Source organism: Sitophilus oryzae, unplaced genomic scaffold (genome assembly GCF_002938485.1).
Source record: "Sitophilus oryzae breed Bouriz unplaced genomic scaffold, Soryzae_2.0 scaffold_1430_pilon_pilon, whole genome shotgun sequence".
Lineage (NCBI taxonomy): Eukaryota > Metazoa > Arthropoda > Insecta > Coleoptera > Curculionidae > Sitophilus > Sitophilus oryzae.
The window spans coordinates 1381487-1398643 of record NW_022146094.1 but is presented as its reverse complement, the minus strand read 5'-3'; the positions used below and the strand labels follow the sequence as shown (position 1 = coordinate 1398643).

At 32.9% G+C, this 17157-nt stretch overlaps 3 protein-coding genes across 3 annotated transcripts; 2 read left to right on the top strand and 1 right to left on the bottom strand.

Moving 5' to 3' along the window:
* Window positions 1–36: 36 nt before the first annotated feature.
* Window positions 37–5202, top strand: LOC115876274 (fumarate hydratase, mitochondrial-like). The gene is made up of 9 exons (XM_030891985.1): window positions 37–132; window positions 245–350; window positions 423–655; window positions 710–945; window positions 1053–1253; window positions 1330–1492; window positions 1670–1823; window positions 2893–3138; window positions 4376–5202. The coding sequence occupies exons 4-9, from the start codon at window positions 808–810 to the stop codon at window positions 4878–4880; spliced, it is 1407 nt and encodes a 468-aa protein (XP_030747845.1). The 5' UTR covers window positions 37–132; window positions 245–350; window positions 423–655; window positions 710–807; the 3' UTR covers window positions 4881–5202.
* Window positions 5203–8015: 2813 nt separating this feature from the next.
* On the top strand, window positions 8016–10754 carry LOC115876273 (arginase, hepatic). The gene is made up of 5 exons (XM_030891984.1): window positions 8016–8378; window positions 9359–9550; window positions 9615–9887; window positions 9944–10105; window positions 10426–10754. Exons 1-5 carry the CDS (start codon window positions 8201–8203, stop codon window positions 10674–10676), a joined length of 1056 nt encoding a protein of 351 aa, XP_030747844.1. The 5' UTR covers window positions 8016–8200; the 3' UTR covers window positions 10677–10754.
* Window positions 10697–13771, bottom strand: LOC115876272 (FAD-dependent oxidoreductase domain-containing protein 1-like). Its single transcript, XM_030891983.1, has 7 exons — window positions 13282–13771; window positions 12924–13192; window positions 12567–12792; window positions 12362–12507; window positions 11172–11415; window positions 10987–11101; window positions 10697–10890 (listed from the first exon to the last, which is right to left on the bottom strand). The coding sequence occupies exons 1-7, from the start codon at window positions 13591–13593 to the stop codon at window positions 10751–10753; spliced, it is 1452 nt and encodes a 483-aa protein (XP_030747843.1). The 5' UTR covers window positions 13594–13771; the 3' UTR covers window positions 10697–10750.
* Window positions 13772–17157: the final 3386 nt, after the last annotated feature.

Here is a 17157-nt window from a genome sequence, read left to right as displayed (position 1 = left end):
TGTTATTTATTTAAATAGTTATTTTATGTCGGGATTGAGCGGTGAGATATTAAGGCATGATTGATTCCGAAGATGTATTACTGGTTGCCTAAGTTTCACAAATTATTTTTCCAATTAATTTACTAAACAAAGGTAAATTATTGCTTCCATATATTGCAAATAGAAGGCAAGTTAGGTATAAGATGAGTTTTACATATTTCGTAACGTATTTTATATGAAATATATTATTTTATGGAAATTTTAGAAAATTTAAATGAACAGCCATTTCAGTTTTTCATAATTGACAGTTGGTCGCAGTTGGCGGGCAAATAAATACCGTCGAAAAACCAGAAAGAAAAGAAAAAGAAAAGGTATAAAACCGTTTTATTAAATATACCCATTATAATACAGCCTAATTTTAACTACATGTATTTCCTTTCCAGTGTTCAGCTTCAAATGATACTATACAAGTCTTTATACTTTACAGAAGTCCTAAAAAAGACCAATCGCCTGTTTCAAGATGAACTTAGAACCTGTGTTAGAACTATGTACTGCCAAACTTCAAGATATATGAGGAATAATTAATAGAGAACGATACAAATGTGGTTAAAAATTGACATTAAGTGCCTTATTTGTAAAATATCATAATGGCTTGTACGACCTGTGCAAAACAAAGGTTGTGTCTCTTAGTCTCTAGTTTCTGTAGTTCTATTGATGTATTTACTTACAGCATAATAGAAGGATGTGTTATACACCAATATTTGTTACCCACCTTGAATAATGAACAACCTGGGACTGCTGACATAAGTCAGTCAACAATTCAGAGTAATGTCCTCTTCGCAGACTTTCAGAGTTGAAAAAGATTCACTTGGTGAAGTTAAGGTTCCTTCCGATAAATACTATGGGGCCCAAACGGTACGATCCATCATGCATTTTGGCATCGGAGGCGAGTATGAAAGGATGCCAGTAAGAATCAACGATAAAAACTGCAGAAATGACCAAAATTATTGCATTCCAACAATTTTGATCATGTCTATTTGAACAAACATAATTTTAAGCATTCTATTTTTTAGTATGCTATTATATCAGCTATGGGGATTTTAAAAAAGGCCGCTGCAGAGGTGAATAGAGAGTTTGGACTTGATAATGCTGTGGCAGATGCAATCAGTAAAGCTTCTGACGAAGTTATATCTGGCAAGTTGTATTGTGGGCATTTTCCTTTGGTCATTTGGCAAACAGGCTCTGGCACTCAAACCAATATGAACGTAAATGAGGTAAAACATTGTTATTATTATTTTGTATAATGTTATTGATTACTTAAGTTATCTTTTTCTATAATTTTTTGTGTAGGTTATTAGTAATAGAGCTATAGAGATGATGGGTGGCGAATTAGGATCAAAAACTCCAGTTCATCCCAACGATCACGTGAACAAGAGTCAGAGTTCCAATGATACTTTCCCAACTGCGATGCACATAGCCGTAGCAATGGAGATAGCACACATTTTAATGCCCGGTAATATTTTGATTAAAAGAAAATATGTTAAAGTGGCAACGCTGTGCCGGTACAGCTTAATCACGTTACTAAAAGTTTGTTTGGTATGATCTATACTTATACTTAATTATTTTTTGTGACATTGTGGCAGTTTTAATTTTATTTGTTCTAATTTTTTAACATCCTCTATTCTTGCAGGGTTGACCGTTTTAGCGGAATCTTTAGAAAAAAAAACTAACGAATTCAAAAACATCATTAAAATTGGCAGGACCCATACTCAGGACGCTGTACCACTGACCTTGGGTCAAGAATTCAGCGCTTACGCAGCTCAAATTCGTTTTGGAATTGACAGGTAATGCGACGTCAAACCTTTGAGGGTGTATCCACATCATCCTAGAAAAAACGGAACGGCGTATCGGCGTAATGACCTTGAATCGTTTTCTAGAAATTCTATTGGCTGAAATTTTTGACAGTTGAATTTGACAAATGAATTTTTCAGCCACTAGAATTGCTGGAAATCGATACAAGGTGCGTTCCGCTTAAAGCATGTGCTAGGATGTATTTCAGGAAAATATATTAACTTCTGTAGCTGTGGCTAAAACTTCTGTAGCTTCTAAAACTGTGGCTCAAAAATTGTGAGTGGATTGGGATGATTTTTTTTAACGGAACACCCTGTATATTATTACATTTTTGGCTTTCTTTCAGATCATTTTACATAATCCAAAGATATGAGTAAATATATTTCGTTAGTTTCAGGAATATTAATATATAAATAAAAAATATGTATTTTTTCAGCCTTTCGTAAAAAAAATCATTTAAAATACAAGAACTGTCCCGAAATCAAAACTCTATTAGGTATTTACTTTAAATGGTCCGTACTTACTTTACTATAAATATGGTACTTGTAAATCATACAGGATGTTCAAAATTCTACGTCAAAACTTTCTAAAATATAAAATAATTTTTCTTCGTTTTTTTTAATGGAACGCCCTGTGTATTATTTTTTCAATAGAAGGACAATTAAATAATGAACATTTTTTGTATTTAGAGTATTTCAAAATTTTTAACGGTTTCGCAGATATTCGACGTTTTATTATTTCATGATATGGCATTTCCACAGTAAATTTTTATCAAAGCCACCCAATGACTTTTTTTCTCGTATTTTACCGTTGAAAGAGCTATATGAAATAATACTGCCTGTATCTGCGAAACCATTAAAAATTTTGAAATACTTTAAATAATAAGAATGTTCATTTTTTAACTCTTTCAGGTATTTGCAAAAAAATCGTCAATTTTTTACGTAAGGTATTTTTAAAATAAAATACCCTGTATATTATTCTTCATTTTAAAAATGAGAGCGATCTTCATTTCGAAGCCAATCCTGACGTCGTTTTTTTTTTCATATACGAATGAATTTTTAGGGTTAATTCTGGCTTGCCACGGTTATACATGCTGGCTATTGGTGGGACCGCAGTAGGTACCGGCATGAACACTAGGATCGGGTTTGCCGAAAAATGCGCTGCCAAGATTGCCGATTTTACTTGTCTGCCTTTCGTTACCGCGCCCAATAAGTTCGAAGCTTTAGCCGCTCATGACACGCTGGTTGAAGTTTCCGGGTCATTAAATGTCATAGCAGCGTCATTGATGAAAATAGCTAACGATATCAGGTATGAAACTTTATGAATATTTGTTTTATCATGACAGGACTAAAATATGTAAAATGCTTTTAATATGTCCTGTACCACATCCAAAGGAAAACTATTTCTATTAATTCCAAGTAGTATTTTCAATATCCTATATTATAATTAATGTTTGAAACCATAAATAATGCTACTCAGACTGGATTTCTCCAGTGGCGTAGGGAATTATAATCAGAGAAATACAGTTTCTACAGTAAACATTTTTTTTATATATTTTATATGTAAAAAAATGTGTAAAGTATTGTTATCAAATATGTAAAATAATTGTAAACTATAAAAAAAGCATGACCAGAATTTTTCGGTCATCGTAAAATCTATAGTATGTATAGTCGTTATATGAAACTTAAATTTACTTTGAAAAAGAAGACTAAGGAAGGAGCATAATGCTATCCATGTATTCATGCATGGTGGGCGGAAAAAGGAACCCTTGACAGTTCTGTTTGACAATTCATTTGACACATTTGAATTTGATTTGAAATTTTGTGGATTTGTCAGTCTTTACGCAGCTTATTTTATGTTATTTATTATTTATTCTGCTACTAATAGTTGTATAAAGGTAGTAACTCTAGATGGAAATTGTGGCAGAACTTAAATTAACAGTGACAATATCGCGATTTATCGAAAAAGACTCTAAAATAGTTGGTTGTGTAGCGTGCGGTAGATCTCGGCAAAAATCGAGTTAAATAATGGAACAACTTTTCGCTAGTAAGTGACTATATAATATACATACGTGTAGTAAACCGATCATTTATGAAATTCACTTAAATTAACTAACTATATATTTTTTCTTGCATTTTTGCTTTTATTTACTACATGTCAAAGATTAGATGTCAAAGAATTTAGATACGTCAATTTGACTTACCTGCTTCAGTAGCGTATCGGATGTTTGTGTTAATAAATACTTATTATAACTTATCTATTTTTATTAGAATTTTATATTTTTATAACAATTTTAATAACTACCAACATTTATTCACAACGTAAAATAAAAAAAAAATATTGAGTCTACCCCACGTCTACCTACATCATAGTTTTACATTTTTTAAATAAAATTAGAACGGCACTGATAGACCGGAATTTAAGTCGGCCATATTTGAGGCCCATCGCGGTGGACCTAAGATTTTTGATATGCTCCTTCCTTGGTCTTCTTATTCAAAGGTCTCGAGTGTTATTTTAACCCCACTTTTTCCATTTCCCATTACAGATTCCTAGCTTCGGGTCCGCGTTGCGGCCTAGGCGAACTCTCCCTCCCCGAAAACGAACCGGGAAGCTCCATCATGCCGGGCAAAGTGAACCCCACCCAGTGCGAGGCCGTTACCATGGTCGCCGCCCAGGTCATGGGCAACCACGTGGCCACGACCATAGGCGGCTCCAACGGCCACTTCGAGCTCAACGTGTTCAAGCCCATGATGGTGGCCAACGTGCTCAGATCCATCAGACTCATCGGCGACTCTTGCAAGAGTTTCGCCGTGCACTGTGTCGACGGCATCGTTGCCAACATCGATAATATTCAGAAGAGCGTGAATACGAGTCTGATGCTGGTCACCGCGCTGAGTCCGCACATAGGTTACGATAAGGCGGCTAAAGTGGCCAAGTTGGCTCACCAGGAGAAGAGTACTTTGAAGGAGGCCGCTGTTAAGTTGGGGTTTGTTACTGAGAAGGAGTTTTCTGAGTGGGTTAAGCCCGAAGATATGCTTGGACCCAAGTGATTTTGTGTAAAATCACTATTTTTTGTATTATTAATTCTATTTTATTGATATACAAGATGTTCCTTAATGACATGCTAATATTTAAGGACCTTTTCTACGAGAAAAACTTCATATAGTAAACGCCACGAATGTTTGGGAGTGATTCATCGCTTGATGAAGTTAGAATCGACGCGCGCGCTATTATTTCTACATTAAAAACGTACATTTTTACCGCAGACGTAGGTTTTTAAAGGCCCGGTCTAACCATATGCCTGCGCTCCTCCTACTTACATGATTGACAAAGACGATGCTATATCGCCTCTCTTTGATTGATTCGTTTTTGTGCGTCAGTCCATTGGTGTGCTTGCAGTGCGACCAATGGGGCATTCCAGTTTATATTTACATATAACCAAATATATGTTTTGACAAGACTTTGACAGTTAAAGCAACAAATTACAACAAATTATATATTGATTATTATATGCCTTGAAACACCACGGCACTGGAATTAAGTTTTATGTGACCTTGAACAGATTAGGGTGCAGCCACACTATCCTAAAAACGGCGTATCGGCGTAACGGCGTAACGACCTTGAATCGATTTCCAGTAATTCTATTGGCTGAAATTTTTGACAGATGAATTTGACAGATAAAATTTCTGACAGATGAATTTTTCAGCCAATAGAATTACTGGAAATCTGTTCAAGGTCGTTACGCCGTTACGCCGATACGCCGTTTTTAGGATAGTGTGGCTGCACCCTTAGTTCACATGGTAGCGACCGATGAATCACTCCCAAACATTCGTGGCGTTTACTTTATGAATGTATGTCCTAAACATCTTAATTTCTGAGATACAGGGCGGTAAATTTTTCTAAAAAACCCTTTTTTACATAATAACTTTGGTTTTATTACAGATATCTTTATAAAACTTGATACAACGTCTTCTATGCATCAAAATACCTTTTTTAGTGTTGAAAGAATTTTATTTCTTTCAACCAGTGCCGTCCATACGGGTTTTACATAAAAAAGTGGTACACCACTGACTTCTCTTAAAATAAAAATTATTTTCAACATCTCCATTCGTTTCTAAACATTTTTTATCTCTTGATTTTTTTCGTTGGACAGTTAAAGCAACAAATTACAACAAATTATATATTGATTATTATATGCCTTGAAACAGCACGGCACTGGAATTAAGTTTTATGTGACCTTGAACAGATTAGTTCACATGGTAGCGACCGATGAATCACTCCCAAACATTCGTGGCGTTTACTTTATGAATGTATGTCCTAAACATCTTAATTTCTGAGATACAGGGCGGTAAATTTTTCTAAAAAAACCTTTTTTACATAATAACTTTGGTTTTATTACAGATATCTTTATAAAACTTGATACAACGTCTTCTATGCATCAAAATACCTTTTTTAGTGTTCAAAGAATTTTATTTCTTTCAACCAGTGCCGTCCATACGGGTTTTACATAAAAAAGTGGTACACCACTGACTTCTCTTAAAATAAAAATTATTTTCAACATCTCCATTCGTTTCTAAACATTTTTTATCTCTTGATTTTTTTCGTTGGGCGCATAGTTTTTGCTTAAAAAATTAAATTCAGTTTATTTCAGGGTCAAATCGCTGAAAATATGACGCGGTGACTGTTGTGTGACAATTTTTTTTGTATATCAAAATAAGCATTTTGATGCATGGAAGACGTGTATCAAATATACCGTCAGAAATATTTTGAAAAAAAATTAGAAATTTTTACCTCCCTGTATCTAAAACGTTGAGATGTTTAGGGCATATATTCATATGAAGTTTTTTTTGTTAGAATTGGTCCAAGAATCGCCTCCTTAAATATTAGCACGTCATTAAGGAACACCCTGTATACTGTGTCTTATACAGGGTGTTTCAAAAAACATGTGCCATCTCTCGTGAGGATGTTCCTCACGTAAAAAATAGGATTTATTTTTTATATCAACATAGGCCCGATTCTCCTTTGGTTGGTAGCTACAGGGTGTTAAAGTTTATTTTTTTTTGGGATTTATTATAATTTTTCTAAGTGCTTCTAGCGATTCACTAAAAGCACTTGGAAGAAAATTATAATAAATCGAAAAAAAAAAATTAAGCCCCTGTAGCTACGATACAAAGCAGAGTCGGACCTATGTTGATATAAAAAATAAATCTTATTTTTATGAGAGGAATCTCACCACGAGAAATGGCACATGTTTTTTGAAACACCCTGTATATGAATGCACACTACAGGATAATATAAAATAATAGGACACCCTGTATATGTTTAGCTGTGATATATTTTATTTTATTAATAATAGTTAATTATTTGAGATATGTATTTTAAAGCGTATAAAAATTTCATAGTATTAATAATAATACTTTAACGAAAATAAAATTAATTGTTGCATTACTTATTTCTTTATACAGGATGAGTCTTAAGTAAGTGCAAATATTTTTAGAGATGGTATATTTTGATCTCAAGAACACGTCTATGTGGTTTCTTTCATGAAAAAAAAATGAAAATTTTGCATTTTTCGAAAAAAAAAATAATTTCAATTAAAAATCATAATACCGTATAATCGAAAAAAAAAAATGGCGTCAGCGATTGCTATGAACTGAAGATCGCTGTCATTTTATAGCCATCGCTGACGTCGCCTGTCGGAATGTCATCGATCGTCTTTTTCAAGCCAACTGGACGCCATATTTTTTCGATCATACGGTATTATACATACAATACAGTACTGTCATTCTATTCAGAGTGTCATTTTCTATCGAATAAAGTAAAAAAATACCGAGGGTGCCATTTAAAAATCAAAAGTTGTAGTCATTTCCGGTGAAACAGGAAGCGACCAAAAACAATTGAATACGTCAATCAATCCTAACTTATGTCATATACTAACATACCAAATCTCGTTTTTTTTTATCTGAAACAATAAAAAAGTTATAGGGGTGAGTCAACTTTGAGACGCACCCGGCATACTCAGGTCTACAGCCTCTTGAAGCTGTGAAAAAAAATGAGTATTTTCAGTTGACCTAGAACTATAAAATTTGCCAAACAATATCGTCTTTTACTACAAGTATAAAACTAAATCATGTTCATTATAATTGCACTTACTTAAGACTCACCCTGTATGAATCATTCGCATAATTTAATAATCACTGACGATTCTGCACTATCTCGTCCCTATTTTTTCTATTTTTCAACTTTCACTCATTCCAAACAAATCATTAAGATACGTATATACACACGCATCTCTCAGTGATAACCAATTGAACTTTTCGATAAATTACTTAATAGTAACAAAATAAAAAGTAGTGTCGCACACAAGAAAATGCGTCCTAAAGTTTACCATTGTCTGAGTATAGCAAGAAGATTCCTGCATTCAGACCAATCGTTGAAGGTAGGGGTTCTAGGAGTGCCCTTTGACAAGGGCCAAGCTAAGAAGGGTGTAGGGAATGGACCAGAGTTCATTAGGAAGAAGGGACTATTGGAAAGAATAGCAGAAATAGGTACATATAGTTTAATAAGGAAAGAAGTACTTTTTGACTCACCCTCATAGAGAGTATAGTCATCCCATTTTTTTTAAATAGAAACAGATATACAAGGTCAAGCAATAGTGCCTCGGGCATCTGTAGCTCCTATAATATAAAACTTTTGAATTTTGTTTAAGTGTAAACCTAAACTTCTCAAAAAAGTATTAGTGGACCGGGATGGCCTTTTTTAAACGGAACGCCCTGTATATTATTGCATTTTTGGCTTCCTTTCAGATCACTTTACATAATCCTAAGATATGAGTAAATATATTTCGATAATTTGGGAGATATTATTAAATAAATAAAAAATATATATTTTTCAGCCTTTCTTAAAAATATATTAAATTTACAAGAAAGAAAATCCAGAAAAGATCATGTGGTTCTCAAAATTTTAGCAAAAAATCCTTTTTTTTGGAAATTTTTATAGTATTTAGAGATAATTTGAAAAACGATAAAGAGAAAATATGGTTCTTTTATCGAGATCTACCACCCCTTATAAATAAAATATAAATACTTGCACTTATTTCTGGGATGCCCTGTATAAAATGTTCATTTTTTAATTCTCCATCTGATAAAAAAAATTATATACAGTGTTTTGAAATTAAAAAAAAACGAAGAAAAACTATTTTAAATTTTAGAATGTTTGGCGTAGAATTTTGAACACCCTGTATGATTTAAGATAACTATATTTTTAGCAGGACCATCTAAAGTATTGTGTGGCACATCGTTTCAAAATACCGTTGCTTTGTTTTTACAGTTTTCTAGCAAATTCAAATGTTTAGAAATAATATTAAAAAAAAAATACCCAAGATATACAAATCAGATGTAAACAGAAAAATAATAATAAATCATTGCATATTATGTATTTGATATTTTCCTAGTTATGTTTTATTTTGCCTAAAAATGAGATATATTCTATACATTCCTGTATGGCATTTTTTTAAACGTTCCTTTAGAACAAAAAATAGACGTCAAAGACTATGGAGACGTTTCCTACAAAATACCAGACGAGCTACAAAAAGAAATTGTACCCAACATGAAAGCGTATGCTGACATCGCTGCTTGTAATTTTGAGGTATCCAAAATGGTCGAAGATATCATTAAAACTGGCAGAATTTGCATTACCCTGGGTGGAGATCATTCTTTGGGTAAGCCACAATTTTTAATAAAAAAAAATAACGTCATATTAGGCTGAGAAATAACATTTATCAGGTGTGGGCACGGTCGATGGTCATATAAAAGCCAAAAACGAAAACGTTTGCGTCATTTGGGTGGATGCTCACGCTGATCTGAACACTAACAAGACTTCAAGTACGGGAAACGTCCACGGTATGCCAATGGCGCTGTTGGCAACAGAACTGTCAGACTACTGGCCCTATTTGCCTGGAATGGACTGGCAGAAACCTGTTCTGTCACTCAGAGATGTCGCTTATATCGGTCTGAGGTCTGTCGATACTTATGAGCGATTGGTTATCGATAAATTGGGTAAATAATGAAGAATATAAAATTAATAAGAATAAGCCTAGCATGAATTTGTTTAGGAATCAACGCTTTCGGTATGGAAGACATTGAAAATTTCGGGATCAACACTATAGTAGAGATGGCTTTGAACAAGATCGATCCGGCCGGTGAGAAATCGATACACGTCAGTTTCGATATCGATTCGTTGGATTCTCTGGAAGCTCCGAGCACAGGAACTGCACGTAAAAAGTTGCTTCAAAATGCTTATTTTCTTGTTTATTTTTTTATACGGTATTTCAATATTTCGTGGACATAGAACTACCACGTACTTTTAAAATCAAAATAAGTTTAGTGATGAGCCAAACCGTGATTTTCTGTTCACAGGCTTACCTGTGACAGCGACTTTGTATTATCTGTGACTCTTTATTCTTTCGATTATGAATCCGAAAGCACAATCACGGCTAAAAAAACGGAAGAATTTCAGTGAAGCTTTGTGGTCTTAGATTTAATATTTTAAGGAACCGATTTTGTGACACATCCTGTATAAAATTCCTTGTTTCAGTCAGAGGAGGTATGACTCTAAGAGAGGGAATACAACTGATGGAAATCCTTTACAGAACAGGTAGATTAGGAGCTTTGGATTTAGTGGAAGTGAACCCAAGTATAGGCACGGAAACAGAAGTAAACCGAACTATAGACGCGGCAATCCACGTCATAATGGCTGCTCTGGGACACTGTAGAAGAGGCATAAGACCCAAGAACGTTCATACTTTACCTTTACAAACATTCCCACCTACCAGACAAGTTATTTGAAAAAAATAATAAAAATAAAACAATTTTTAGGACATTTTATTGAAAAATCAATCTAAACATAAGTTAACAACATTTTAAATTATTCTTGCTTCGTACATTGGCTTATCTAGTAACAATCTATCGAATCCTAACCTCGTCAAGTCTATGGACTGAAATCTTCCTTCTAAAATCAATTCAGAGATGGCTCTGCCCACTGCAGGCGCCTGTTGGATGCCTATCAACAAAATATTATGTTAGCTTCATCAAAAAAATTGAAAAAAAAATAACGTCGTAGTAAGCGTTCTATAGTTAAAGTAATATAAATCCTTACCATGCCCACTAAACCCAGTGGCGAAAAATATATTCCCATACAAAGGATGAGGTCCAATAATACCATTCTCGTCATAAGTGTTATACTCGTAAAACCCACTCCAGGCACTACATACCTGTAAATTTCAATATACAAGGTGTATTAAAATTAAGAAAAACACATTTTAATTCGAAATCACCACCTACTTTCAGGGCATTGAACGCTGGAACCCTATGGGCCAGGATGGGCCACAATTTTCTGTCAAAAAATTCAAAATTGACGTCTAGGTTTGTCGTTTCCGGTTCCTCATCGACATCCGGTGAAATGCCGGCGATGAAATTGCCTCCGAGACCGTCTCTTCGAAAGTATGCCCCTGTATGATCTATGGTCATTGGTGTGTTCAACCCTGGAGCATTATCCTGACAAAGATATGAGTATACATATCTTTTTCTGCAATAATTTACACGCCATAATGTTATTTTGTTCTATTTTACATCTAGTGATGTGCTAACAATGGATTACATTTTTTAACCAACTACTACAACTTCATAAATTAAGAACAATCTTGGATTAAACGTTAAAACGGATAATATCATTTATAATTAATAAATCATAATCCAGTGTTGGGATACCGTTATTCACATAATCCATTGTTGGGATAACGGCATACATATATTCATATAATCCGGTGTTTGGGTAATAACTTATACTGATTAATGTTACCCGGTTTTTGGACACCGGATTACATTTACGCATGTAATCCGGTGTCGGGATAACGGATTATATATATTCCTATAATCCGGTGTTTGGATAATATATTATATTTATTAATATTATCCAGTGTTGGGGGACCGGATTACATTTATCCATGTAATCCGTTGTTAGGATAATGGATTATATTTTGTAATTTTATTGTCTTGTAATCCAATGTTGGGATAATTGATGATAATGGATTATATTTTGTAATGTTATTAATTTGTAATCCAATGTTGGGATAATTGATGATATATAGTAATCCAAGATTCAACTCAATTATGTTACATAATGTAAATTCAATTACAATAGGATTACAAATTCCTTATTAAACTGGATTATATTTATTCAAGTAATCCAGTGTTGGGATAAAGTATTATATTATGGTTAACATTAAAATTGATTATAATTATTATAATCCTATGGCTTTCTATCAGATTATTTATTATTTTTATTATTTATTTATTATTTTATTAAAAGAATAATCGTTCTTGGATTTTGGATTACAGATTGTCATTAGTGACTATAGATTTATGGTTATAGTAAGATCAGCAATTAAATGGATAACATTCTTTTCCAGAAACTAATGTTTTAGTTTAACTACAGAATCCATAGTTACAGATATTATTTTAAAAGTGAATACCTGGGTTCTACAGGCAATGGGATATTCAAAATTCCAGATCCATTGCCTATTTTTAATAATCTTGCCACTTGACCTGATTGGGGACCAGCAGCTACAACACACAGAGCAAAATTGACAGTTCTTGTCTCACCATCGGGCATTTTTACCTAAAAAAAACATTATGTACATAACTATATACATATTTTTTTTTTAAAATAAAACATACCACAAGTTCATTGGACTGTTCATACACTTGATCATCAAATCCCGATACGACAACCTCTGGTTTAGCTTCAAACTTGAAATCAACTACTTCCGCGTTCAGATATCTGGCTCCTTTTTCGACAGCTGCTTTCTTGAGGATTTGCAGTAAAGACCAAGCATCGAACCAACCTTCTTTTTCTAATCCCAGACATCCAATTGCCACATCTTCCACATTCATCCACGGAAATCTGAAATACTATCATTAGATAAAACATACAAACCTTCAGAAACAATATAAAAAATCTTCAAAATAAGGAATTGTTAGAATTGGTTTATGTTGCACAAAATAAAAATATAAACATCCCTTATTAATACAAACCTATCTTTGATTTCATTTTTGGTCAATACAACATTATTAGCACCTAATTCATTTTGTACTTTGCTATTTGCTATGAGTAATTCGGCACCTTCTTCACTAGCAAGCAGGAGGTACCCGTGAGGAGTAAAATTCACCTCAGCCTGAGGTCCAAACCTTTGTTTCAATGTCCTGAGAAACTCATACCCGTATAAAGACATTTGAATATTCTCTGTTAAAGAAAACTGTTGTCTTAAACCACCCACAGACAGACTTGTTGAACAGGTAGAATACTAAAAAATAATAACATTTTGTATAACTAATAGCAACAAAATGGTGAAGGAACTTGTGAAAAAAAAAATGTTAATCTTGTTCGACTTACTGTTAAATCTTTTTCAATAACAAGCACATTAAAACCGTCGAAACTAGTGTGTTCTTTCAACCAATAAGCTATAGAACTTCCTATACCACCACCTCCAATAATAACTACGTCTGTGTAACTAGGAAATTCTTGTGTCACGACTGTGTTTCTTGACTTTTTATTCGTAACACCCTTAAAGGTATTAGCCACATCGTTTATCAAAATTCTAAACGTCCTCTGAATGGGATTCTCGCGTTTTTTATACAACGAAACACTAGTGTTTAGCGACCTGACTAGGAGGGTGATTTTTGGTATGGTCTTGTTTGCAAACATCTCGCTTGTGCTTGTTTAAAAATAGCGAAAGTTGTCATATATACTTTTCTTGATGATAACGTCCCATTGATAACAGCTGTTAATAATTATAAACAATAGGATAAGAAAAACATTTAAAAACCGTACAAGACACTATTTTAAAAAAAATCGTCACAGGTCTTTGAGGTTATCAATAAATTGAGGTTGTGTAATCTATTAGTGCTGTAGTTGAATGAAAAACTTCGATTTTTTATTGGTTTCTGATGTTATTGATTCATGTATTAAAAATATCTAATTTTGTAGAAATGCAACAAAATATAGAAACAAAACGGGTACGTGTTGATGTATTAATGTAAGCTTGATTTATTTTTTTTCAAGTCCTCAGGATGGCTAATTGAAACTATTTTGACGATATCGATTTTTTTTTTTTGATGAATTGATGTCTGATCACTAATAAAAACGATTATGGCGCTCTCTAGCAGAATATTTATACATTTAATGTCGCTTGTGCCATCTATTTGTCAGGAGTTGCAGTTTAACTAATTTAAAATTAAAGGTTTCTGTAAAACAAAATCTAAATGATGCAGAAAGAAAATTTACAGAAACCTTTAAAATTTTCGAAAATCATATTTTAGCTATTTAACACTAGATCCACTAGACTCATTTTGCTCGACCAGAGGTCGTAACGAGAAATAATTTAAAAAGCGATTTAGGACAAACGCGCTAAAAATCTAGTTCTCTTAGTTGAAGAAAAACAAATAAACAGAAACTGGGAATTGAATTAAAATAATTTATATTTATGTATGTGCGATGATAATGAAGTTTTAAGTAGTAAGTATGTATATGTTATTTTTTTTAGGCAAAATACAGTGCGTTTTTTTACATGGAACATATAATTTTAGGCTAAAACTCCAAATAATTTAGATCAAATCATAATTATTCCTGGATATGACTTTGTCAAGCTGTTTTTGTACTGAAAATCAACATCTGTTTTTTAGTTTAACAATGAATGTTTTACATGATAAATTAATAAATAGGTACAATTTATATTGTGACTATACAGCTAAAACGGAAAAAATATTATTGCAAAGCCGAAATTTAGTTGATAAATATTTTATTTTAGATAACTATGACAATACCTATTTATACAGGGTTAGTCTTAAATAAGAGCAAGTATTTTAGGGGTAGTATATTTCGACCCCAGAAACACGATTATGATGTTTTTTGAAAAAAAAAAATTGGAAACTTTTGTTTTAAAGTAAAAAATATGAGTTCTTGGGAATATGTCAACATAGGTTGTAGATTAAATTTACAAGAAAGAAAACCCAGAAAAGATTCAGTGGTTCTCAAAATTTAAGTAAAAAATCATTTATATTGAAAAAGTAAAATAACTCGGTTGTTTTGGATTTATTTGAAAAACCGTAAAGAAAATATATGCTTTTTTTATCGAGATTTAACCAGCCTTGAAAACATTTACACTTATTTAAGACTCGTCCTGTATATACCAAAACAAAGTTGGAAAAGAACTATATATGTTCATACAATTTAGCAATTACAGAGGTATTCATTTTAAATATTTTAGTGGAGCATAATACAACAGCTAATTGTGACTCACCCTATATATACAGAGTGAGTCTTAAATAAGCGCACAGATTTTAAGATGTGATATATTTCGATCTGAAAAACACATCTATGAGAATTTTTCACGAAAAAAAAGATTAATTTTTTTATTTTTCGAATTTTTCATGCCAAAAACAAAATTCCGCATATATTTTTAAGCAAAACCCATAAAAAAAAATTCTTCCAACTCTCTATCCAGCTGATTATTTAAATCATTTAAACCTTTATCCGTGTAAGGAGCGTAAAAGCTTCATTGTATCCAACGTACACATACACGTACTTAGCCCAACTTAAAGTATAAAAAATAACTCACCCCCGTGAGTGGGGTTGCTCGCCGATTCTGCCCGGTTAGACCGAAGATAATGGACCAGAAAAACCCGATGAATAGAAAACCTTTCGTTCTATCGTCAACCCTTCCCAGTTTGGACACCGGAGCCCTGCCCGCCTGTCGATATACCGGCTGAAATATGCGAACGGGGCCCCTTTATTCCTACAACGAGTCTGTTGTAGTTTTAAAAAGCTCTTCATTTAATATTTTACGTTTTTTATGAAGTGTGATTGATGAGAGACTTATTTGCATACTATGACGCGTACTTATTATTTTCCTATGTCTCTAAAAATTGATGTAAGCGCGTTACAAAAGTAACAGATGTTTTTGAATTGGAAATAATATAATAACTATATATTTATATATACAATACTTTTCTCAAATCAAAAATTTAGATGGCCTATACTTATCTTTGCTATGAATACGTAATCTTAAATTATACAGGGTGTTCAAAATTCTTAGCCAAACTTTCTAAAATATAAAATAATTTTTCTTTGCTTTTTAAATGGAACACCCTGTATATTAATTTTTATTAGATGGAGATTTAAAAAATAAATAGTAGTTTCTTAGATACACGCAGTATTATTTCATATGGCTGTTTCAACGGTAAAATACGAGAGAAAAATCATTGGGTGGCGTTGATAAAAATTTACTGTGAAAAATGCCATATAAATTATAAAACCACGAATATCTGCGAAACCGTTAAAAATTTTGAAATATTCTAAATACAAAAAATATTCAATTTTTAAGTCTCCATTTATTGGAAAAATAATATACAGGATGTTCCATTAAAAAAAAAAACGAAGAATAATTATTTTGTATTTTAGAAAGTTTGGCGTAGAATTTTGAACATCCTGTATCATTTACGTTTACCATATTTATAGCAAAATAAGTACAGACCATCTAAAGTAAATACCTGATATATTTTTGATTTCAAGACAGATTCTTGTATTTTTAATATTTTTTTTAAGAAAGGTTTTGAAAAAAGAAAAAAAATTATTATTTATTAGTATCTCTGAAACTATCGAAATATATTTACTCATATTTTAGGATTATCTAAAATGATCTGAAAGGAAACCAAAAATGCAATAATATACAGGGTGTTCCGTTTAAAAAAAATCATCCTGATCCCTTCACAGTTTTTTTATGACATTTATATATTCCCCAAATATCTTAATTTACGTCAAATAAAATTCGAATTTCCTCCAAACAACCGTTAAAACCAATAATCCGAGATCACCATAAAAACGAATGCCGGAAATTTTACCTTTCTATAGTGGCACAACAGGCGGAAACTTTGATTTCATGGCGTATGCAAGTAGCAACCTCAAATCTTTCTCTACGCTCGTTACAGGCGGCTTTTAGCAGCTGCACGCAGCAACCAGTAGACCATAACAACCCCCGGTAAGTCGCGGGATACCCTTGTACCCCGTACGGACGCCTCAGGGCAGGATTAAGGATCTATTAGGTTTTATTTGATTTGTCTTCTTTAGAATTGCTGTCCGGATCGAGTAAATAGAGGTCTTCTTTTTATTAAGTTGAAGGGATCAGAATGTTGATTTGTCTCGTCAAAGTCTAAACGAATCCACTGTTTATACAGGGGTTAAAGTACAAAAAAAAGTAGAAAAAAACTACAC